The sequence below is a fragment of the Hibiscus syriacus genome, unplaced genomic scaffold (genome assembly GCF_006381635.1).
Source record: "Hibiscus syriacus cultivar Baekdansim isolate YM2019G1 unplaced genomic scaffold, ASM638163v2 tig00002840_pilon, whole genome shotgun sequence".
NCBI lineage: Eukaryota > Viridiplantae > Streptophyta > Magnoliopsida > Malvales > Malvaceae > Hibiscus > Hibiscus syriacus.
In genome coordinates this window covers 202,074-226,547 of record NW_024061947.1, presented here as the reverse complement: position 1 = coordinate 226,547, position 24,474 = coordinate 202,074, and the positions used below count along the sequence as shown (strand labels likewise).

Below are 24,474 nucleotides of genomic sequence, written 5' to 3'. Positions count from 1 at the left end.
TATCATAACCAACACAAGATTTAGCTGTAATTTTATGTTATTTGCTTCAGGTTGGCATCAAATCGCTTACAAGGTCATGAACAACACACACTCTTTAAGGATAATTCTATTATTATCCTTATTATTTGATTCTTGGAGACAAGAACCAACTGAAGGGGGGAAATGTCATATTAATATAGGAAGAGGACACTAGAGGTAAAAAAGTCAAGCAAGAGTCAAAGAGTACGTAGAGATTAAATTATTTGATACAATTCCAACTAATGACACATGAAAGTTATAGTTTAGAAATGGTTGCTTATAGCATGATAAGGGTTGTGGAGCCTAAAGGCAACCATTTGTGTAAAAAGGTAATCAATCTATAATGCATTCAGTACAAGAAATGCTTGAGTGCAAAGAAAGTCTGTATTAAGTGTTTGAAACAACTTCAATAGACATAAAACATAATTTATTTTTATGCAGATAAAAATAGGATAGACAAAGAACTATAAGTTGGTGACAAAATCTACCTTAAGCTACAGCCTTACCATCAGACTTCGTTTGCTTTTCGAGAGAATTTAAAGTGGCTAATTGTCAGGTTCTACGAGTCCTACACAATAATACAACACATGTGTTCAGTAGTGTACAAATTGAAATTGCATGGGTCCTTGAGGTTGCACCTAATATTTCATATCAGCTTGTTGAAGAAAAATTTGAAAATCAAAATATTACCGCACTGGATCTTTCCGAGGTTGGACCTAAGGGACAATTGAATGTTAACCCGGCTATGACGTTCGAAAAATGTTGGATGAAGAAGCACAACTAATCCAGGGAAAATTCAGGGATGAGTTGGGGATTTTTAAGAAATGGAAAAAAAATGTCTACAGATTTCAATTGAAGAAAATGAGGATAATGCAAAAAGGAGGAAAATATTGACTGTACGTGAGGAGCTCATATGATACAACAATAGAGCAGGAGATCATATCTGAAGGCAAAAGTGACCCAACTAATCCAGATAAAGTCACGCCTTTGCGAGTTATACGTTGGAATTAGTTATTGCAGTACTGCCAGTTGGATAATATAGCTGGAATGGTACAATGTGGGTAAATAAAACAATGTACTAAATATAAAATATTATATGAAAATTTTGAATGAATGTATTCTCTTCTGCTATCTCTATCATCTCTAAGTTTCACTGTTTTCTGAATTTCTTTATTTTCTCAAATCCCGATAAGTTCAAAACAATGTTTCATCGATTGGTTTTGAAAACGAGGTTTGGCAGCTAAGTTGATTCTTCGCTGTTAATTAAATTCAATCCAACGGTTACGTTTGGTCATTCAAATTAGCGTAAACTACTTATTTGGTCATCCACTTATTATTTAATTTATGTTTTAATCATTTAAGTATTATTTTTTTTAAAATTTATATCTAACATTATGTTTTAATTTAATTTTAGTTACATGCAATTAAAAAATTAACAGTGATATTTTTTTTTATTTTTTAATACTGAAATAATATTATCTTATAATGACACATCAATATAACTTTTAATTTTTTATAATAAATAAACATAATATTATATATAGTTTCAAATAAAATAATAATTGAACAACTAAAACAAAAGCTATGTAACAGATAGATAATTTACTCTAGGCTTTAATATCAAAATAAGTGTCCAAATTATACCGCTTTTTCCGAATAAGTGCCTAAAGTATTTTTTAACTCATCCAGGTGCCTAACGTTATAATGTTACCATTTTAGGTGCCCAGGCCGTCAACGACATTAATTTTTTTTTGTTAAGTGACCCTTTTCGACCAGGACCCATCGACGCCACCCTTTTCGACCACGACCACCACCGTCGACGTAGTCCTTGCCATCCTCCTAGTCATACACTGTTGTAGTTGTCGCCGATTGGCCGTTAGAGTAGCGTGGGATCACGATTTTCATCCTAGAGTTCGTGAGTATAAAACATCGATTCGTCGTCGATCGGTCGTCAATTGATTCCGATTTCATAGGGGTTTGGTCACCGGAGGGAGGTGAGGTTAAGTGGGGCTTCGTCGATGGCAAAGGGTGGTGATTGACGTGGATTTAGGGGTTGAAATGAAGATTTTCAAAGTTTTTGAGTTATTTCAAAAAATTTGTGTTTTCTTTTTTAAAAAATATATACTTTTAATTTTTTTTAATTTTAAATATAATTTTTAAAATTATCATATTATGAAATGTGTGAGAGAAATTAATACCGTTAACAATCCACACACTTAAAATGACAACGTTTGTAACTTTAAGCACTAGATTAAGACAAAAAAATACTTTATTCACTTATTCGGCAAAAATATTATAGTTTCGGCACTCATTTTAGTATGAAGCGTTTACTCTATAAATTAAAACTCATTCCTCCTACAAAAGTATTTTCTCGAGAAAAAAAATACTGTGAAGTTCATTTCCAATTTCTCTATTTTTTTCTCAAGTGATGGATATCGGATCAAAGGTGAAAAAAGGGGCCGGAGGAAGGAAAGGTGGCGGTCCAAAGAGGAAACCTGTTTCTCGGTCGGTGAAAGCCGGGTTACAGTTTCCGGTTGGTCGAATTGGTCGTTACTTGAAGAAAGGTCGTTATTCTCAGCGTGTAGGAACCGGTGCTCCCGTTTACCTCGCTGCTGTTCTTGAATACCTTGCTGCTGAGGTTATTTCATTTTCCCCTTTTTTGTTTTCACTTTATTATCTTACAACTTAAGGTTTGTTTGGTTAGCGAGAAAAGAGGAAAAGTAAAATTAGGGAAGTTTATTATTGAAGCTAAAACGGAAAATAAGTTAATTCGCGTGATTACGTAGTTTTAAAGTTCTTTCCATCTACATTTGGTCTTAAAATATGGAAACTGTATGCTTCAAATAGTAAACTGAACTAGAGAAAAGTAATTAGTGTAGAAAGTATGAATTTACTGTTGGTTCAATAAGAAATCTGAATTTAACATGAGTTTTGCTGTCTTGATGCATCTAGTAACTCCTAGGTAGACTATTTTTTTTTGAATAATCCAAGTAGACTTGTTAATTGACCCAAACCTGAAAAAACTGATTGGATTAACCCGAACTTGAATTTGATTTGATGTGAACCTATTCAATTTGAACTTGAATGGACCTGAATTTAAATTGACTTGAACTTAAAATGACTTGAATAAGTAATAATTAAAATAATAGCAAGCCCCGGGCATGAGTGATCAAAGCCCAAAACAACCTGAAGTTGTTATAATTTGAACTTGAAATTGACTCAAAATCAATATGCTTTGAAAAGTTTAAAACTGAATTTGATCCGATATAGATTGATGAAACCAAAAGCTAGCGTGACTGAATTTACTCGTAGTCATAAGAGTTAGTGTTTAACATGTCTAGGATTTGAATCATAGCATTTGCAGTCTTTCCTAAGAGATTGCATTGAACATTTGAGCTAGGGTTCAAGTTTAATTGATTCATAGTCATCCTAAGGAGTTAGCCCTTACTGAATCATATCATTTGTGGTAATTCCTCATATTGCAAACTATTTTTACTACGAAAAAAGCTATCTGGGGTTAGCCTTTTGCGGTTATCTTTTGAGGTTTGTTTTCTTGGTTGGGTGAATCTAAAGGTTTACATACTTCATATATTAAGCATGTTGTTAAAATTTGAAGGGGGGTTTCTTTTGTGGTATTGAAGGTTCTTGAGTTGGCTGGTAATGCTGCAAGGGACAACAAGAAGAATAGGATAATTCCGAGGCATGTTCTTTTGGCGGTGAGGAACGATGAGGAACTTGGGAAATTATTGGCTGGTGTGACTATTGCTCATGGTGGAGTTCTACCCAACATTAACCCGGTTCTTCTGCCGAAGAAAAATGAGAAGGCGCAGGCAGCCAAGGAGCCTAAGTCACCATCCAAGGCTAAGTCACCTAAGAAGGCTTAGTGTAAGTCTTAGTTGCTGCTGTATTTATTTCTTGTGTACTTAGCTTCCTTTGTGTACTTTTGGTTGTAGAAAAATGTTTATGCTGGTACTGGTAGGCAATTACGCCGACTGTACTCTAGTTCTAATTCTTGTGTTGTTTAGACCAGCTTTTATTTGAAATGAATGACTTGGATTCGAATCATTTTAGATGTTTAAATGGTATTAGTTGTATTTGTTATGTTAGCTATATACAAGTATTTTCAGACTAAGTCTGTAAATGAGACGGGACGAGATAGATTGCGGGCTACTCGAGATTGACTCCATCAAAGTTCGATAAATACTTGATTCGAGTTTTTAACGAGATGAAACGAGTTACTTGATACTCGACTCAGAAAGCTCGTGAGCAGCTCAAAAATATAATATATTAAGATTTTTTTTTCATTTCGAGCTTTTTCGAATTGCAATTCATGATTTCGAGTCGAGCTTGAAAATTTTAGGCTTGTTAGTTTTCAAGAAAGAGTAAAAATTGTTAGAAAAAAAAATTATTAGACCTTTAATTAGGAGTTCAAACGATTGGTTTGGCCATCAATCGAACCAAATTCCCCAAAATCGAAATAACCTATCTTTCTTATTTTAACATTTAATCGAATTAATTTTCTTTTTGAAAATCATTAACTGATCTAACAAAGTTGATCACCTAGATTATATTTGATGATTAAATTTATTAACATATCAATTATATTAAATATCATTTCATTCTTTAATTATTTTTAAAAAAAAAATTATCAGTTTTATAGTTTTTATAATCAAAAGATTAATAAAAATCTTATAATATATATATTTTTTGTAATTTTATCCTATAAAAAATTAATTTCAATTATCTGCATTACATTGTAAAATAATTTTTAAAGTTCAGCTGGCTGCATCGTCGTTTTCTGGATAACAAAACCCAACCCGTGACCTAAACGCTGCCGTTCTATTGCATGAAAGCCTTGTCGTCATTTTGCTTCCGTTGACGAATGAATTAAAGGAAAAGAAAAACCGTTACCGTCCACACATATCTTAACGCCAAAGATTATTAATCCGACGGTTAGGATTCGATACCAAAAACTCATTTCCTCAAACAATACTCTATCTCAAAATTTTCTTTTCCTCTTTCTCTCACATGAGTCACAACGGCTGACCGTTGGTGGCGTACCAGAGACGCTTCTGATCTCGTTCCACCAGATCTCACTCTTCCTTCCCCTGTATTCCTTTCCTTTCCTTTCGATTTACCAAAATAAATTTCAATTATTTTTATATTATTTTTTCCTTTACATTGATTATTAACGACGAAACTTTTTTTTCTACTTCTAGGGTTTATTTTTTCTTTCTTAGTTTTTTGATTGTTCGATAAATTTCTTCAATTTCTATGGCTGCTCCACCTGCTAGAGCTCGAGCCGATTACGACTATCTTATAAAGCTCCTTTTGATCGGCGATAGCGGTAATTTTTTTTTTTCAATTTTCTCTGTATATATGAATATTGATTTGAAATGCGATCTAGTCCTAAAGTTACATCGATTTATTCAAAAAGCCTTTGATTTTTGTTTTTTAATAAAGAGAACCTAGATGTGAGACCATTCTTTGTTTTTGAAGATCATACCTTAGATTAAGCTTCATTTTAGGTTTATGGTATGTATTAACTTATAAGTGGTTAAATCTATGCTTTTGACATTTTAGGTTGGATCTGTCTTGATAGCTAATTGTCATGTGAATATTTTCTGTCTCGATTAGTTTTACGGATGATGAATATCCTGGAGTCGGAATGTACATTTGCATGAGGTGGTGTTTCTTAGTTCGTTGGATGGCCTGCTACAAATAGTTGTATTTGCCTGTAGTTAGGGATTAATAGTTGCTGTTTCATTAATTTACAAGAGCTTTGTCTTGATATCTGCGCTTCCTTTTGAATTTTAGTTATGAATATTGTGTGGTTGGGCAGGTGTGGGTAAGAGTTGCCTCCTCTTGCGTTTCTCGGATGGCTCATTTACTACAAGTTTTATTACGACCATTGGGTAGGTGTTCTTCTAATCAAAGTTCAGTGGTCTTTTTTTATTAAGAATTTTGTTACAAAATGGATGTGGGTTGATAGTAATGTGTCTTCTTTGGCAGAATTGACTTTAAGATAAGGACTATAGAACTCGATGGAAAAAGAATCAAACTGCAAATTTGGGATACTGCTGGGCAAGAGCGGTTTCGAACAATTACAACGGGTTAGCTTATGACTTTGAATTTGTTATTGATTCGAATTGAATTATCTAATCATAATTATAATCTGATCTGATTTATAATATATTTGAGAGCATGAGTTAGTATTCTTCTGCCTGAGCTTGTAATTTGCAAGTTTCATTGCATGATGGGAGATACCATTGCTCTCACTCTAATATGTTCAATTTAATAAAATCTCTAATTCAATTTTTTTTTTGTTGCTCTCCATTCTCTTTCTTTGTTGTTTTTTAGTCCGTTTGGAAGTTAGGAATTTGTATGCTTCCATGGCTTGCATCTCTAATGTTTCAAACCCACTTATTGTTGTACTCCCCAGTTTGAAAGGACTTGGTAACAAAATTAATAACAGGAGTTGAAATTATTTGATTCCTTTTTATTGTCTTCTATGGTCTTGTATACTTGTTGGGTGGATCTAGTAACGTATTCTATTTTTTGCAGCTTACTATCGCGGAGCCATGGGTATTTTGCTCGTCTATGACGTGACTGATGAGTCATCTTTCAATAGTAAGTGCTGTACACTTTCATTTCAATTGTCATACGTACGCTGTTTGAACTTATCCACCTTTGCATCCTTTTTACTGTTTTAGTATTCCTCTTAATAATTCCTCGTTTTTGGATCGTTTCACTTTCTTGCAATGTGGAAACTTGAAACGTACTTCTTATCCAATTATCTGAAATTTCATTCTTTCTCTGTTATAGTTACTGAGTTATTGCCCTTTTCTGCTTAGACATTAGAAATTGGATCCGTAATATTGAACAGCATGCTTCGGATAATGTCAACAAGATTCTGGTTGGTAATAAGGCTGACATGGATGAAAGCAAAAGGGTATGTTTCTCTTCATCTCTCTTCTATATGCACATATAGAGCTTTAAGAACTTATTTTTTCAGGCCGTCCCTACCTCAAAGGGCCAAGCTCTTGCTGATGAATATGGCATCCAGTTCTTTGAAACTGTATGTAAATTGTACTTAAGATGTCGTAGTTACTTTTGATATGATTAATAAATGTTTCCTACATGCTCAAGTGACACTGTATCATGCTGCAGAGTGCAAAAACAAACCTAAACGTTGAGGAGGTTTTCTTTTCGATAGCCAGGGACATTAAGAAAAGACTTGCGGATACTGACTCCAGGCCTGACGTATGGTTTCTTTAACTTCAACATACTATATTTGTGCAAATCCATTTACCTTTTCCAATTGTATTTTTCTTTTAATCTGCAGCCACAAGCAATCAAAATTAATCAAACCGACCAGGCTGCAGGGGGTGCTGCGGCCACTCAAAAATCAGCTTGCTGCGGTTCTTGAGCAAACTATGTTGAGAATGAGATCTGAAGGGTACACATTCACTACTACTGTAGTTGCTGTTTTGGTCTGAAAAAACAAACTAATTTTGTTACAACTTATATTGTTTGTGTTTGTATTTTCTTCACTGCATATCATTATTTTTACATCTGCTAACTCTTTGGTGTGAAATGTTCGATTATATTAGATTAATTTTCCCTAAATAACATGTGTTGGATAGCCAATTTATCTACCATTTTGATATATTCGAAACCAGTAGTACGTTTTTGGGACTGTGCATCTGTGGAAGATTCGTATTTGTCTATTTGATGCATTAAAAGTCTGCTGGGAGCATTATGTTCCATAATAAAACTTGCAAGTCATTCTCCGGTGGAATCAAATTCAAGTCAATCTACTACATCTCAGTTTAAGTGGAAACAAGTGGAAATGGCGAGAAGCTTTCGTTCAAGGCCAGGCCAGCTCTTTCTGACTTTTCATCCGGTTTTGCTGAAATATGAACACTTTCAAAATTATAAAATGAAATTCAATCCAGTGATTAAAAACGAACAGCATGATTTCTTTCCCCCCCCCCCTTTTTTTTTAAATACGAACAGGTTGATTTCCAATTGTGGTCAAGGGCACATGTACTTTGTGTTTTTGGTAGATTTAGTTCCTCCATTATAATTTTATCATTTGCTGCCTTATTTTTCTAAACCATGTATCAGTTCGTTGATATATAATGGTTTGGCATTCACATCTTGATACTTGTGCAGTTGATTTTTTTGCACATTTAATCATGTGATGAGCAGGGGCATATCTAGGCTAGGCCATGTCCACCACCCACCCATTATAAGTGGCAGACGGGTGATTGGGTTCCAGTCATTTCGGATCTAGATTAAATTTGTTTTAATTTTGTTTGGATCTAGTTTTGGGTGTATGGTGAATCAAATCGGGTCGGGTCAATTTTCGGGTCGGTGATTATTGGATCATTTGTTTTTCAGTTTGGATCAATGTCAGATCAGTTGATTTTTGGATCGGGTCAATATCGAGTTGGATTAATACCGGATTGGTTGATTTTTGGATTGGGTCAATATCGGGTTGAGTTAATATCGGATCGGTTAGATTCCGGGTTAAGTCAACAACGGATCGGTTGATTTTCGGTTTATGTCAACTTTTAGATCATGTCAATGCGAATTGAATTGGTTATAAGTCTAATCAAAATCAAGTATATATAGAATAATTAATATATACTTGTAAAATATGTCTTATTATTTGTTACTTTTATCATTTAAGCTTAATTTCAATTCTTAATCGTTTAATATTTTGAATTAAACCATTATTTAAAGATAATAAATCCATAATTTGACACAAATATGATCTTATAATACGTGTTAGAATTTGTTATCAAAATTTTATATTGATCTCATATGAAAAGTTTATAATGAGAATTATTTGATAAAAAAATATTTTTTATTAAAAATTTTATTTCCAATTATAAATTTAATATTTTTATTAAATTTTAAAAAATAATACATAACTATATTTGTTAAGTTTTAGTCTTAACATAAGTAAATTTTATATTATTTTTTATTATAAATCTAATATTATTTTCTTTGTTTTAATTATTTTCTGTTATTGTTATTATAAATCTAATATTTTTATAACAAGTAAGATAAGTAAACTTTATTTTTTATTTTTCCAATCTTTACAATTAGATTCTTACTTTTATATTCTCTTAAACTTTCTATTATTTTATTATAAATCTTATATTTTAAATAAATTATCAATTTTATTTAAATTAATTTATTATTGAAAATAACTTTTATCGTTTAATAACTTTTATTAATGTCAATATGTTCGGGTTGCTTTTGGGTGGGGTTAATTACGGTTTCGGTTCGGGTTAATTTTAGTTCTGGTTTATTTCGGTTTCGCTAAATTTTGGATCGGGTATAGTTCGGGTCAGGTATGGGTCGGGTATATGATCAAATTTGATTATCATGTTCGGGTTAATTTCGAGTATTGGGTCGAGTAAATCGGTTCGGGTAATAGGGTTCGGGTCAAGTTTGCCAGGTCTACCCACCTAACAAAAATACTCAAAAAGGGCAAATTACTTATTCAGTCACACATTTATTGTTTAATTTATGTTTTGCTCACTCAACTATTATTTATTTTAAATCACTCTTAATGTTACATTTTGGTTCTGTTTTGGTCATTCGTCTTTAAAAAAAATAGGGGTGGCATTGACATATCATCATAAAACAACGCCATGTCATGATTGAAAAGTAATTAAAAATGTAATGTTAACATCATTATTAATATTATAACATTTTTTACACGAATTCAGCGGCCTCAACGATTAAGGGATGATTGTTATCCCTAAAATTCTAGAGAGTATTTTAAACATATATTATCATCCCATATGTCATATTCTATTGAATTTGATTTGAAATTGTAATTGTAATTGTAATTATAAGGGTTTGTTAACTGCGGGAAACATACAAGTTAAGACTTGATTTGCTGTCATTGCCACCTATGTATGAATGGGAAAAAGTTGGGATAAGTTATCTAATAATTATGAGAAACAAATTTACCTGTAAACATTTAAAAAAGCGAGCCAAAAATTATAAGGAATCTTAAGGGAAAAGGAGGACGAAGGAGAATCTCTTATTGACGATTTAAGAAAATCTAAAATTTCCATTTCCTTTTATGGCGACACGAAAATGTAATTAATGATATGATTCATGTTAATACAAATATATGGATTATGACAGCAAAACAAGAATACAAATCCCATTTAATTCGGACATTCTATATAATCGACATAATTATAAAAAAAAAATTATAAGGGCCTCCTTTTCTACTTGATTTATTTATTCCAAGTCTATCTTTTATAAGAAGACTTACCCCATTAAATTATTACCATAATGTTTATTTTTTCTTTTAATATAAATTTGTTCTTCTTCTACACTTGTTGTTAATCTTCTTTTTGTGCCGTCATAGGTAGGGCAATAATAAACCCAGAGACAGACGAGTCATGTCTACATCGTTGAATAAAAACAAGGTTAGTCATCTTTTTTTTTTAGTTTTGATTTTGGTAATTTCCTCCATCCCTGAGATGTTGGTTTAGGGATCGACAAGAGCAAGTTTTCTTTTTGTCATTGCAAATGGCTTTAACAAACAAATGATATTATAAGAGTCGTTTTTTGTACAATGTTTTTAAGAGGTGATATTCGTTTTCTTTGCTGAAAAACAAAAAAGATAAATCACGAAGAAATCTTTAATATTTTTAATTCTAATTTATATTTTCTTAATTAAGCTGAAGTGCTCAAGTAACCCCTTTTCAACTGAATGATTTATTGATCATTAATATTATTGATCAATTAAGAGAGCATCATTCCTAACTTGATTTTGATTCTAAATCAAACCTTTGATATCACATAATGTTCCACTCATAAAAAAATCTTATGCAAATAAATAATCTATTGAGTAATCTCGGTAGTAAAAAAGAATGTTGTTTTCTTCAAACATTTCAGGTTTAAATATATGCATCTGCAAGATGTGTATGCGTTACCAAATGTATTTCATTACGTATCTGTTTTCATAATTTGAGCCTAATGTTATGTCATTACTGATATAATTTCCAAATCTTTTAGATGCTGGTTGAACTGAGATCGAGGCGAATGTGCTACAACAGTCAAGTAGAATCAAAGAGAGAGGATCTGTTAAGCGAAATTGTTATGCAACAACAGACCACGAATGTGTTATATCGGCTATTGTCCGAGTCATGCCGTGAAAGAGATGAAGCTAAAGAACAATTGAAGAAATCAATGGCCGAAGTCTTCGAATTGAAGAAACTCCTAAACAAGCTCTTACCATCATCCAATATTCCACCTCAAACCGACCCCTCCCACAACGTTCCATCGACCGCCGGCGGTATCGGTATCCGTTCGAAAATGTCGAGAACTTCATTCGTCGAAGAATGTACTTCGATAGGAAAAATAATCGACACTCTGATTAAAGAGAAGCCCTTACCGGAGAAAGGGAGATTGCTGGATGCTGTTGTTGATACAGCACCATTGTTGGAGACACTTATGATAACGGGACAGCTTCCCAATTGGCGAAACCCTCCGCCATTGCCGTTCAATCTTGTCGGCAGTGAAATCCCAGGTTTTCAAACATCGAACAATATGAAGTGCAGGGGTCTAAATGATTGTAGCTTTAGGTGAACAACCTGTGAATGGTTTGGTTTATAATGTTCATATAATTATTTATCGAATTAAATAGACGAATTTGAATAAGGTTTTAACATTCCTTTAGTGAAGGAATAGTTTGAGGACAACGTCTGTTCAGTTCATCAAATGAACATATTTATTTGAATCATTTACATCTCGTTTCATCATTTATTCGTTGTTTGATTGTTATATAATTAACAATAGGTTGGTTTTTAAATATAATTATTAATATTACTATTATTTTATAGTTTGAGGACAATGTATGTTCGGTTCATCAAATAAACATATTTATTTGTACAATATATCAGTTTCAGCAGTTGCATTTACAAGTGTGTGTGCGTTATCAATGGTTGAGAAATATTAGTATTATGGGTGAGTACAACTAGACTCGGCTCGAAAACTTGATTTTTTTTTGCTTGACTTAAAAAAATTCGACTTGAATTGACTTCGAGTTGTAATTTTTAAGGTGTTCATTATTCGATTTTAACTTAATTAACAGACCAAAACGAATTAGTTCGGTTTATTCGGTCGGCCAACGAATTAGTTCGGTCGGAGAATGGTTAACACGTTTTTCAATATCTTGTTAACGGTTAATTCGGTTCGAAATCGATTAATTAACTGAATTAACCGAAATTATTAAATCTTATATATATATATATATATATATATATATTATAAACATATTTTAATCTCAAATCTATTAAAAATAATATCCATTATTTTTTAATCACACTAGACTCATTAAATTATCAATAACTAACTAATTTTTAATTCAAATAAAAAAAATATACATATATTATATTTAAATTAATCTAATTATAAAAAAATTATAAAATAAAATCGTTTAATGCTGTTAACCAACCGAAATAACTGAACTTTATTCGGTTCAGTTAACGGTTAAAGAAAAAAGTCAGGTTAATTCGGTTTGGTCGGTGACCGAATTAACCGTTTAAACACCCTTAGTAATTTCATAAACTTGACTCGAAAAAATTTCAGGTTCAAGTCGAGTTATAAAATACAATTCGAATAACTCGATTTTTAGTAATTAGTAGATTGGTTTTCAAGTTTGAGTCAAGTTTCTCGACCTTGTATGATATATGTATATCACATATAAAAAAATATGAACAAATATATATGTATCGTATATGGTTATAAAAATATTTAAATGTGAATCAAATAGTATCATAATATTATAAATATTTACAATTAAATTTAAACAAAAACTCGAACATTAGAATCAACTCAAATTTTATAAACTCGACTCGAAAATTTTTTAAATCAAGTTTGTGTTATAAAATAGAACTTGTCAACTTGAATAACTCATATTTTTTTTTACTCAACTAGACTCAATCGAACACTCACCCCTAAATACTACATTTTAATCACTCCAAATTATTCAAAAATATATTGTTCATTATTTAAATTTATTTATTTATTATTGATAGATGATTTAAACGTTCATTGTGATGATCTATCATTGATTTGGATCTCGATTGATTCTCTCGTATTGATTTGTGATAAGATCAATTGTTAATATGTCATTATCATTATATGTATTTTTATGTTAATGTTGATTGTATATACCTTTTATCATCAATGTTGATATTTATTCGTATTTTTATTTTTCGAGTTGTTTGATTGAGTTTTTTAATATTTTTTAATATAATCACATTTTTATTATTTAGTGACTCCCCTCCCCTACCTTTAAAACGAGGGCTAAATTTCTTAATCTGATTTTAGTTTGACTTGATGGGTTGTCTCAAAAAAGGACTAATATACGGTTAAAAAACAGTGACCGGAAATTTAATAAGATAATTAATAAATTAAGTAAATCGCTACTTATTATGTTGTCAGACTCATAATGTTGTAGGTAGAAAACATGAAAATCTATTAAAAAATTTGGTAACCGGTAAACTTTGGTAACCGGTAGGTATCGATACATATATATAAGTGTCCGTACTTATTTCACTGTGAAAAATATTAATTTAGGGTTATCTTTTGAGTGAGTTTTAAGATATTAATTTAGTAATTATATGTGTCCAATGATTTATTTTTATGTTACGGTATATATTATTATTAAATTAAAAAAATAAACATAGATATTACATATTTATTATTATCTTTGGTTAAAATTATTAAATTTAAATTCTAAATAATATTTTATAAAATATCTAAACAATCAAATAATTTTTGTGTAAATGAAATTATTAAATTAATATTGTAGGTGAAAAACATGAAGAACTATTAAAAAAAATTGAAACATAAATTGCATAACTTATGTATTCATACTTACTTTAAAAATATGGATATTTATAGAAATATCGTCCAGTTATATTATTATGTAATACTTTATAGGTGCTATTATTGTTTTTCTTTTAAATTCCAAAAGTATCGATAGTTATTTGAATGGAATCGATACTTTCAACATATCCGGTAGCGTTTTACCGAATTTGTTATAATAAAACCGATTTTGTCATATTTTTGCTTGTTATATTGTTATGTATCGATACATTTTTATAAAATATCGATACTTTATAGGCGCTATTACTGTTTTTTGTTGAGTTAATCGATTGACAAAATTGGCCAAGAGGGGGGTGAATTGGCAATAAAAATTTTGGTGGAAGCTTTTGCAGAAAATTGAAAGAAATTGCAAAGCGATTTAGAGTGGTTCGACTTTCTCAACCAAAGTCTACGTCCACTACCTTAGCTATCCACACTAAGGATTTTCCACAAATTCACTAATTTGTCTTTCTTTTGAGGACAAAGAGTAACCTTACAAACCCTCAAGAATTATACCCCAAATTCTTGAGAACACTCTCTCCCAAAGAGAACAATACAAATTTGCAAACTTACAAGGAAATCCTCACAAGGTAGATTGTTTGCACAATTCTAGAACAAAGAAAAAACACTAAAAAATGAATACAATTAGCACAATAAGTGTTCTTGAAAGAAAAATGAATATTGAATGAAAAATAGGTTTGAAATGCTCAAACTTGAAGGTTTGATGCTTTCTCTTTGATTCTCTCTTGATTCTAGTTGCTTGATGTTTTCTTATTATTGATCAATGGCTTCTAAGCTTGCTTAAATACACCTTGAATCACTTCTAAACGTTGGGGATGATTAGAGAAGATAATATAGCCGTTTTAGTGTGAAAATAATTAATAAAACAGTTTGGAGCGTGGGGGAATCGGTACCCCCTATGGGGAATCGGTTCCCTAAGTGTAAAATTCAAATATTTCGACCGTTACACAGGGGGGAATCGGTTCCCTCCGAGCATACTGGAATTCTCGGAGCCAAACCATTCAAGGGGAATCGGTACCCCCTTGGGGGGAAATCGGTTCCCTCTGAGCAATCTGGAATTTTTGGCTTTGAAATGGTTCGAAATACTTTGTAAAATTATTTTGAAATTGTTTTAAGATTAAAACTTAATTTTACACTTGAGTAAGGATTAAAAATGATTTTTGAAAGATTTAGAGTAATGTTTTGATATTCGAATAATTATATTGAATATACTTAGAAAACCTTATTGCACAATCTTAAAATTCATTTAACTTAATTTGTTATATCGAAATATCAAAATGTTTTCAACAATATCCCCCTTTTTGATATAACAAAACATTTTAGTAATTTTAAGATTTTGAAATCAAAAACCGACGTTTTTTAAAAATTACCCCCCTTACTTTAACACTTACTCATCTTTTAAAACATTTAACACATTTAACACTTCTCCCCCTTTTTGTTAAATCAAAAAGACATTTGTAAAGAATTTAAACAAGGTTTTGAAATCATTTAGCCAATTGAGTATATAGATTAAGCTGCTAAGATCACAATCAAGAGAAACGTTAGCCATTAGTTTCATAATCAATATTCATAATTAATGTGAAATGGCAAAATTGGTCATATTGCTAAAATGATGTAAATGATGCAGTAATGAATAAATTTAACCACACCAAATATATAAGTTCTCATAAATCGAAACAAATTCAAAATCAATCAATCCACAAATTCAAACATTCCAAAAAATTCAAAATGTTAAAACAATAATCTTTTAGTTCAAAGTTTTTTTTAAAAAAAACTAAGCATAGAATCAAACATCCGGATCGGGAGGAGGAAAACGAGCTCGCATAGCGGCCATCTCGTGTGAGAGTGCATCAATACGTTCATTCATCAAAGCGTTGTTTGTGCGTATCTCTTGGAGGATTTCTAATTGTTGAGCTCCCATTGTGGATAAATGAGACTCTATAGAAGTAAAGCGTGAATCCATGGTAGCATATCGAAAATCGAATGTCTCCATAAAAGATTGAAAATATGGAGGCATTTGATGTGTTTGTTGTGCTTGCTCCTCGGGCTGCTCAGGCTCATCTTCGGCTTCATCGATGTCTCGCATTAATTGTTGAAGCTCGGGATCGTCGTCAGCTTCTGGTTGTGCTCATGAAGAACTTGCTCCCGGAGTACTTTCAGACAATCGAATCCATTCACCAGTTTCCTTATCCTTAATCCATCCCGCTCTCGTTAAGGAAAGAAGATTAATTTGTTTTTTTAGAGGAAATGAGGCATCTAGACCAACTCTAAGCCCGACTTTAGAAAATAGGTTACTCAAAATGCAATCGTAAACTAGAGATGAACAGAGTTTTTTGTTAGGAACAAGGTTTACGATTTCAACAATTTCAGTAAAAATGATCTGAGGTAGATTTATTTTAATACTGTTTTCAAAACAATGTAACCACCAAAGATCCAAGGCTCTAAGAGTAGAATAACGACCTCCGGATGGTCGAAACCACCAAGAAATCATTAGATGAAGAAAACGTTCATGAAGGTCTAAGACACTTGCACTATCCCTTCTTTTATAACGAGATCCTAAGATTTGTTTTTCATTTGAAATACCATCATTATCTAATCTGAATGCATTGGCTATGTAAGTCGAGTCAATATATAAGAATTGTCTTAGGAGGTAGGAAAGAATTCCTATGGTTTCGGTTTCATTTCGGTTTTTAACACAAACGGCATTAGAATAGAAAATACGAACAAGTTGATGGTAGACAATGGGTTCAAGATCAAAAAGTTTGTCAAATTTCCACTCTTGTAAAAGAGAAAGATATTTAAACTTAATATCTAACATAGCTTGACGAGAAGGAATACGTTCTTCTCTAATTTTGTAAGAGTCGAAATATTGATAATACCAAAAATGATGATTTCTAGGACCAGGATGATTGAAGCATGAATTTTGGAATGTCAAATTAGGATCAATGGGATTAGGATTAGGAATTGGATTTTCAGGAATAGGATGAGGATTTGGAGGTGGATTTGGTTGACAGTGTGAGCGACTAGATGATGACCTAGCATGTTTAGGATTGGACATGGTTTTAGGAAATCGGAATAGAATGGATAACCTGCAATTTAGAAAACACATGTATGCAATTCAATCAATCCCAAAACTCAATTGAGTCCTCAATATTTCAAGGTTCTCTAAATCAATCCTAATGGGCAATGTTTTTGAAAGCTTTTGAAAAATATGATTTTGAGAAACAATAGATGTATAGTTTTCATAACAACAACATAATTCAATCAAAACACAATAATTTGAAAAACAATTTTTTTTATTTCGAAAATTTTAAATATTTTGGAAAATTCTTGTGTTTTTGATGAAATTAGTTGTAATATCTAGTTTCTAATCACTAAACAATCAATGCCCGATCTAAAGTTCAACCTAGAACTAATTAAAACTAGTTCTATGTTATAAATTGATGAAATAGAGAGTTTAGAAAATTTTACCTTGAAGGATGAGATTGAGTGGATTTTGATGTTGTTTGCACGATTTTAATGATGATAGCAAGTTTAGAATATGATATTTGAAGTGAATTCCGATTAAAACCGATGATTTGAGGCAAAAATGGAGATTTGAGAGGTTAGAGAGGAGAAACGGCGGAAGGAAGAAGAAGAGAAGGTTTTGAGGATTTAAGGGTTTTGCCCGTGATAAAATCCAGAACCCCAGGGGGTATCGATTCCCCTGTAGGGGGAATCGGTTCCCCTTCAAAGGACGAATCAGTTCCCTCATAGGGGTATCGATTCCCTCTGCACCAAAATGCTAAAATCCGATTTTAAACACACAAAATGCTAAATTAATTTTCTCTAGTGGTATTGGCAACTCATATATTGAAAATTAATCATGTTCAAACAATCAAATTATTCTTTAAACGATATTTGAACATAAAATTAATTTTTCATCAAGAATCATAAACTCCCCCTAACTAATAGCAATGAATGCAATAAAAAATTAACATTTTTAGTCTTAAAAGTGCTAGAATTAATTTAAACACTAAGTGAAGATAGGTTGGTCAAACCTAATTCTCTCCTAAGTGTCCAAAATCTTTCTTTGTCTAAAGGTTTTGTAAAGATATCCGCTAATTGGTGCAAAGTATCAACAAATTCTAGAACTACATCTTCCTTAGTGACATGGTCTCTAATTAAGTGATGTCTTATTTCAATGTGCTTAGTTCTAGAGTGTTGGATGGGATTTTTAGTGAGAAAAATAGCACTAGTATTGTCACACTTGATAGGAATGGTACCAACTTCAATTCCATAATCAAAAAGTTGTTGTTTCATCCATAAAACTTGTGCACAACAACTACCGGCTGAAATGTATTCGGCTTCAGTGGTAGATAATGCAACACAATTTTGTTTCTTTGAAAACCAAGAAATCAACATATTTCCAAGGAATTGGCAAGTACCGGGGGTGCTTTTCCTATCTAATTTGCATCCTCCATAATCCACATCAGAAAAAGCATGCAAGCTAAAGCTAGAGTCTCTAGGATACCAAAGTCCTAAACTAGGAGTGTCCTTAAGGTATCTAAAGATTCTCTTAATAGCTAGTAAATGTGATTCCTTAGAGCATGATTGAAATCTAGCACATAAGCAAACACTAAACATAATTTCCGGTCTACTTGCAGTTAGATGAAGTAGAGATCCAATCATTGACCTATATAATTTAACATCTACACATTTACCTCCTTCATCTAAGTCAAGCTTTGTTGAAGAGCTCATTGGAGTGTCACGAGGTTTTCCATTTTCCAGTCCAAACTTCTTGAGCATATCTTTGATGTACTTAGCTTGATTGATGAAGATGCCATCTTTTCTTTGCTTGATTTGGAGTCCCAAGAAAAATGAGAGCTCCCCCATCATGCTCATTTCGAATTCACTTTGCATTAGCTTGGAAAATTCTTGGCAAAGAACATCATTAGTAGAACCAAATATTATATCATCAACATAAATTTGAACTACTAATAAATCTTTACCTTTATGCTTTAAAAACAATGTAGTGTCGACCTTCCCTTTTGAAAAACCTTTTTCAATTAAAAAATTTGACAATCTTTCATACCAAGCTCTTGGAGCTTATTTTAAACCATAAAGTGCTTTTGTCAATTTAAGAACATGATCCAGAAATTTTGAATCTTCAAAACCTGGAGGTTGTTCCACATACACTTCTTCTTTTATAAAACCATTTAAGAATGCACTTTTAACATCCATTTGATATAATTTAAATTCATGAAAACATGCAAATGCTAGTAACATTCTAATTGCTTCCATCCTAGCTACGGGAGCGTATGCTTCATCATAGTCTATGCCCTCTTCTTGAGTATACCGTTGAGCAACAAGTCTAGCCTTGTTTCTCACTATATTACCACTCTCATCAAGCTTATTCCTAAATACCCATCTAGTACCTACAGTAGATTTATTACTAGTCCTTTCAACTAATGTCCATACTTTACTTCTCTCAAATTGATTTAATTCTTCTTGCATAGCCATAATCCAATGTTCATCTTTTAATGCTTCTTTAATATTCTTAGGCTCTATGCATGAAATAAATGCAACATAATTACAAATATTTCTAAGAGAAGATCGAGTTGTTACCCCTTTGGATGGATCACCTATAATTTCACCATCCTTGACATAGTTGTACTCTCTTGGATAAGATACTTCCCTTTCTTCAATGGTTGGATTCTCAAGAGGATCATGAGTTTCCTCATTTTTCATTTCTTCCTTTGATGATGGTTCTCCAACTTCATGTCTAACGTCATTTGTATTTATAACACCTATATCATCATTCACACAAGAATCCTTCCTCGGAAGGGGATTATCATCGAAAACAACATGTATAGATTCTTCTACAACTAAAGTTCTTTTATTAAATACTCGATAAGCTTTAGAATTTAAGGAATAACCCAGAAAAATTCCTTCATCACTTTTAGCATCAAACTTGCCAAGGTTCTCTTTACCGTTGTTTAAAACAAAACATTTACATCCAAAAGGATGAAAATAGCTAATGTTAGGCTTTTAATTTTTGAAAATTTCATATGAAGTTTTCTTTAAAATTGGCCTAATCATTACTCGATTTATAACATAACAAGCGGTATTTGTGGCTTCCGCCCAAAAATATTTTGGCAAATTATTTTCACAAAGCATGGTTCTAGCCATTTCTTCTAAAGTTCGATTTTTCCTCTTAACAACTCCATTTTGTTGAGGGGTTCTAGGTGCTGATAAATTATGGCTAATACCATTAGAATTACAAAACTCAATAAATCCAAGATTTTCAAATTCAGTGCCATGATCACTCCTAACACTAGTTATAGAGTATCCTTTTTCATTTTGGATTATTTTTGAAAATGTGATGAAATGTTCTAATGCTTCATCTTTAGTACTTAAAAATAGAACCCGAGTATATCTAGAATAGTCCCAAAAAGATCTATATGGATCAATTGTAATACTCTACTAGTTGATACGTCATTAATGGATTTAAAAGAAACTCGCTTTTGTTTTCCTTTAACACAAGCATCACATATTTTATCATTATCAAATTTAAGCTTAGGCAACCCTCGAACTAAATCACCTTGAATTAGCCGTTGCAAAACACTCATACTAGCATGTCCTAGTCTCCTATGCCATAACCAACTATCATGTTCATCCTTAGCCACTAGGCACAAATTAGTCATATCAATAGAATCTAAATGCACCATGTATATGTTTCCTATTCTATGACCAACAAGCATAATCTGATTAGATGCAATGTCAATGACTTTACAACCATTAATATCAAACATGACATTCAATCCTTTATCACAAAATTGACTAATACTCAATAGATTATGCTTTAATCCATTCACATATAAAACATTCTTAATTTGTATGGAAGAGGTATTACCGATAGTACCAATACCTTCAATGTGACCTTTTGAATCATCACCAAAAGTCACTTCTCCTCCATTTTTGGCGTTAAGCTTAATGAACCGGCTTTTGTCTCCGGTCATGTGTCTTGAGCATCCACTATCAAGGTACCATGAGTTTGAATTTGTTTCCCGTGCCTTGTAGCAATGCTCATTTTCCTACAAACATAGATTAATTTCTAATTTTTGGTACCCAAATTCTTTTGGGTCCATATTCATTAGTTTCCAAAATCCTAGTCCCCTTAGGTATCCATTTGTGTAGGATATCCTTATCTTTAGTAGTAATGAGCTCCTTAGGAACCCATATACTTCTAACGTTTTTTCCATTAGAGGTTCTTTGGAGACCTCTATGATTGTAGTTTTTAAAACTTTTTCTAACAAAGTTGGATTTTGAATTTTCTCCACTTTCAAAACGTTTTGTTCCAACTTTATCAAAAGAAGCTTTAAGATCATCAATTTTCTTTTGATGATCATCATTGACCTTTGAAAGTAAATTTTGTAAATCTAAATTTTTCTTTTCAAACTCTTCTAGTTTGATTTGCAAATCTTTGATTTTACTTTCAAGATCGTTGTTGGTTTTGGATATGAGTTTATTTTCATTTTTCAATTTTGAAACATCATTTTTATATTTTAAAAACAATTTCTCATAATCCGACGCCAACACATTATATTCCTCTAATAGCTCATCATAGGATAAATCATCAAAATCAGATGAGTTAGAGGTTACCTTAGAATCTTTCCCGAATGCCATCAAGCACAAGTTTGCTACTTCTTGTTCCTCTTCATCGGAACCTTCTTCATCGCTCCATGTAGCCACATGAGCCTTGTGCTTATTCTTTGATTGACCGTTTCTCTTTAATTGTGGGCAATCATATTTGACATGCCTTGGCTTTTTGCATTCATAGCAAATAATCGAGTCCTTTTCTTTTGGTTCATTTTTAAGGCCTTCATTTCGTTTGAATTTTCTTCCTCGGTAAGGTCTCATCATTTTTCTGAACCGTTTGGAAAACAATGCCATTTCCTCGTCATCGTCATCTTCATCCGAATCACTCTCATTTTTTGTGGATTTGAGAGCAACTCCAATGTTTTTCTTCTTCTCTTTCTCCTTTGGTGTCTCTTCAATCTTATCAAGGTCCACCTCATCTTCAAGCATCATTTCATGAGTGAGGAGTGAACCGATTAGCTCTTCAAGAGTTAAGGATGTTAGATCCTTAGACTCGATGATTGTCGTCTTCTTTGATTGCCACGATTTTGGGAGGGAGTAGACTAACTTCCTCACAAGCTTTTCATTTGAAATGATCTCTCCATATGATTTGAGACCATTGACAATCGTTGAAAATCTATCCGTCATAGCTTTAATATCTTCATTTGGTTTCATCCTGAAATTTTCATAGCTATGCGTTAGAATACTAATTTTAGATTTCTTTACCTCATCGGTACCTTCATGAGTGACTTGAAGTTTGTCCCATATTTCTTTGGCGGCTATACAAGATGAAACTCTTCCGTATTCATCTGGTCCAAGAGCACAAAATATGATATGGATGGCTTTGGAGTTGAGCTGGAACATTTTTGTCTCTCCTTCACTCCATAATCTTGGATGAGTGAGAGGCTTGAAGTATCCTTCTTCTACGACATTCCATGCTCCCATGTCACTTGCTTGAATGAAGTACATCATTCTATTCTTCTAATAGGCATAGTTATCCCCATTGAAGAAAGGAGGCTTGTTGACGGGCATCGAATCGAGACCAGAGTCGAAGTTTGAAGTAGATGTCATTGATGACTTTGATTATCGATATAACTCTTCCCGAATCGACTCAAGAGGTGATTAAACCTTCAAATGAGTTAGGCTCTGATGCCAATTGTTGAGTTAATCGATTGACAGAATTGGCCAAGAGGGGGGTGAATTGGCAATAAAAATTTTGGTGGGAGCTTTTGTAGAAAATTGAAAGAAATTGCACAGCGATTTAGAGTGGTTCGACTTTCTCAACCAAAGTCTACGTCCACTACCTTAGCTATCCACACTAAGGATTTTCCACAAATTCACTAATTTGTCTTTCTTTTGAGGACAAAGAGTAACCTTACAAACCCTCAAGAATTATACCTCAAATTCTTGTGAACACTCTCTCCCAAAGAGAACAATACAAATTTGCAAACTTACAAGGAAATCCTCACAAGGTAGATTATTGCACAATTCTAGAACAAAGAAAAGAACACTAAAAAATGAATACAATTGAGCACAATAAGTGTTCTTGAAAGCAAAATGAATATTGAATGAAAAATAGGCTTGAAATGCTCAAACTTGAGGTTTGATACTTTCTCTTTGATTCTCTCTTGATTCTAGTTGCTTGATGTTTTCTTATTATTGATCAATGGCTTCTAAGCTTGCTTAAATACACCTTGAATCACTTCTAAACGTTGGGATGATTAGAGAATATAATATAGTCGTTTTAGTGTGAAAACAATTAATAAAACAGCTTGGAGCGTGGGGGGAATCGGTTCCCTAAGTGTAAAGTTCAAATATTTCGACCGTTACACAGGGGGAATCGGTACCCCTGGGGGGAATCGATTCCCTCCGAGCATACTGGAATTCTCTGAGCCAAACCATTCAGGGGGGAATCGGTACCCCCTTGGGGGGAATTGGTTCCCTCTGAGCAATCTGGAGTTTTTGGCTTTGAAATGGTTCAAAATACTTTGTAAAATTATTTTAAAATTGTTTTAAGATTAAAACTTAATTTTACACTTGAGTAAGGATTAAAAATGATTTTTGAAAGATTTAGAGTACTGTTTTGATATTCGAATAATTATATCGAATATACTTAGAAAACTTTATTGCACAATCTTAAAATTCATTTAACTTAATTTGTTATATCGAAATATCAAAATGTTTTCAACACTTTTCTTTTAAATTCCAAAAGTGTCGATACTTATTTAAATGGAATCGATACTTTCAACATATCCGGTAGCGCTTTACCGGTTTTGTCATAATGAAACTAGTTTTGTCATATTTTTACTTGTTATATTGTTATGTATCGATATATTTTTATAAAGTATCGATACTTTATAAGTGTTATTACTGTTATAATGAAACCGGTAGGTATTTTAACGTAATAGGTAGTGCCGATTTTTTTTACTGTTTACATTATTAGCAACCTTCAAAAAAACGGTAGATAATTTAATGTAATAGGTAGAGCCTATTTTTTTTACCGTTTGCATTATTAGTAACCTTAAAAAAATCGGTAGGTATTTTAATGTTATATGTAACACCTATTTTTTTTTTACCATTTACATAATTAGCAACCTTAAAAAAAACCGGTAGGTAATTTATTGTAATAGGTAGTGCCTATTTTTTTTACCGTTTACATTATTAGCAACCTTAAAAAAAACCGGTAGGTAGTTTAATGTAATATGTAGTGCCTATTTTTTTTATACCGTTTACATTATTAGCAACCTTTAAAAAAACCTATAGGTATTTTAATGTAATATGTAACATATATTTTTTTAACGTTTACATTATTAGCAACCTTAAAAAATCGATATTTTTAATCAGTCATTTATTTAATCAATCACGCTCCATTTTTTAATCGCGTGACAACAGAACTTC

At 32.2% G+C, this 24,474-nt stretch overlaps 3 protein-coding genes across 4 annotated transcripts; all 3 read left to right on the top strand.

Moving 5' to 3' along the window:
* Window positions 1-2,371: 2,371 nt before the first annotated feature.
* Window positions 2,372-4,083, top strand: LOC120153015 (histone H2A-like). Its single transcript, XM_039165048.1, has 2 exons — window positions 2,372-2,656; window positions 3,660-4,083. The coding sequence occupies exons 1-2, from the start codon at window positions 2,447-2,449 to the stop codon at window positions 3,900-3,902; spliced, it is 453 nt and encodes a 150-aa protein (XP_039020979.1). The 5' UTR covers window positions 2,372-2,446; the 3' UTR covers window positions 3,903-4,083.
* A 927-nt stretch (window positions 4,084-5,010) lies between these two features.
* On the top strand, window positions 5,011-7,636 carry LOC120154579 (ras-related protein RABE1c-like). 2 transcript variants are annotated; one of them, XM_039166288.1, is made up of 9 exons: window positions 5,011-5,128; window positions 5,238-5,365; window positions 5,861-5,933; window positions 6,031-6,131; window positions 6,583-6,648; window positions 6,873-6,970; window positions 7,034-7,096; window positions 7,189-7,281; window positions 7,364-7,636. In XM_039166288.1, the coding sequence occupies exons 2-9, from the start codon at window positions 5,293-5,295 to the stop codon at window positions 7,445-7,447; spliced, it is 651 nt and encodes a 216-aa protein (XP_039022219.1). In that variant the 5' UTR covers window positions 5,011-5,128; window positions 5,238-5,292; the 3' UTR covers window positions 7,448-7,636. The 2 variants fall into 2 exon arrangements, with proteins under 2 accessions (XP_039022219.1, XP_039022213.1); XM_039166282.1 differs by lacking the exon at window positions 5,011-5,128 and having other exon boundaries at window positions 5,161-5,365.
* Window positions 7,637-11,076: 3,440 nt separating this feature from the next.
* On the top strand, window positions 11,077-11,649 carry LOC120154167. Its single transcript, XM_039165982.1, has one exon. The coding sequence runs from the start codon at window positions 11,077-11,079 to the stop codon at window positions 11,647-11,649; it is 573 nt and encodes a 190-aa protein (XP_039021913.1).
* The last annotated feature ends 12,825 nt before the right edge of the window (window positions 11,650-24,474 follow it).

What these genes read in the sequence shown, in the direction of transcription:
- LOC120153015 (XM_039165048.1), top strand. Translation starts at nt 2,447, where the DNA reads ATGGATATCGGATCAAAGGTGAAAAAAGGGGCCGGAGGAAGGAAAGGT. An exon ending in TTGAATACCTTGCTGCTGAG is followed by an intron (nt 2,657 to 3,659) that starts GTTATTTCATTT and finishes GTGGTATTGAAG; the next exon opens with GTTCTTGAGTTGGCTGGTAA.
- LOC120154579 (XM_039166288.1), top strand. Translation starts at nt 5,293, where the DNA reads ATGGCTGCTCCACCTGCTAGAGCTCGAGCCGATTACGACTATCTTATA. An exon ending in AGTTTTATTACGACCATTGG is followed by an intron (nt 5,934 to 6,030) that starts GTAGGTGTTCTT and finishes CTTCTTTGGCAG; the next exon opens with AATTGACTTTAAGATAAGGA. An exon ending in ATACTGACTCCAGGCCTGAC is followed by an intron (nt 7,282 to 7,363) that starts GTATGGTTTCTT and finishes TTTAATCTGCAG; the next exon opens with CCACAAGCAATCAAAATTAA.
- LOC120154167 (XM_039165982.1), top strand. Translation starts at nt 11,077, where the DNA reads ATGCTGGTTGAACTGAGATCGAGGCGAATGTGCTACAACAGTCAAGTA.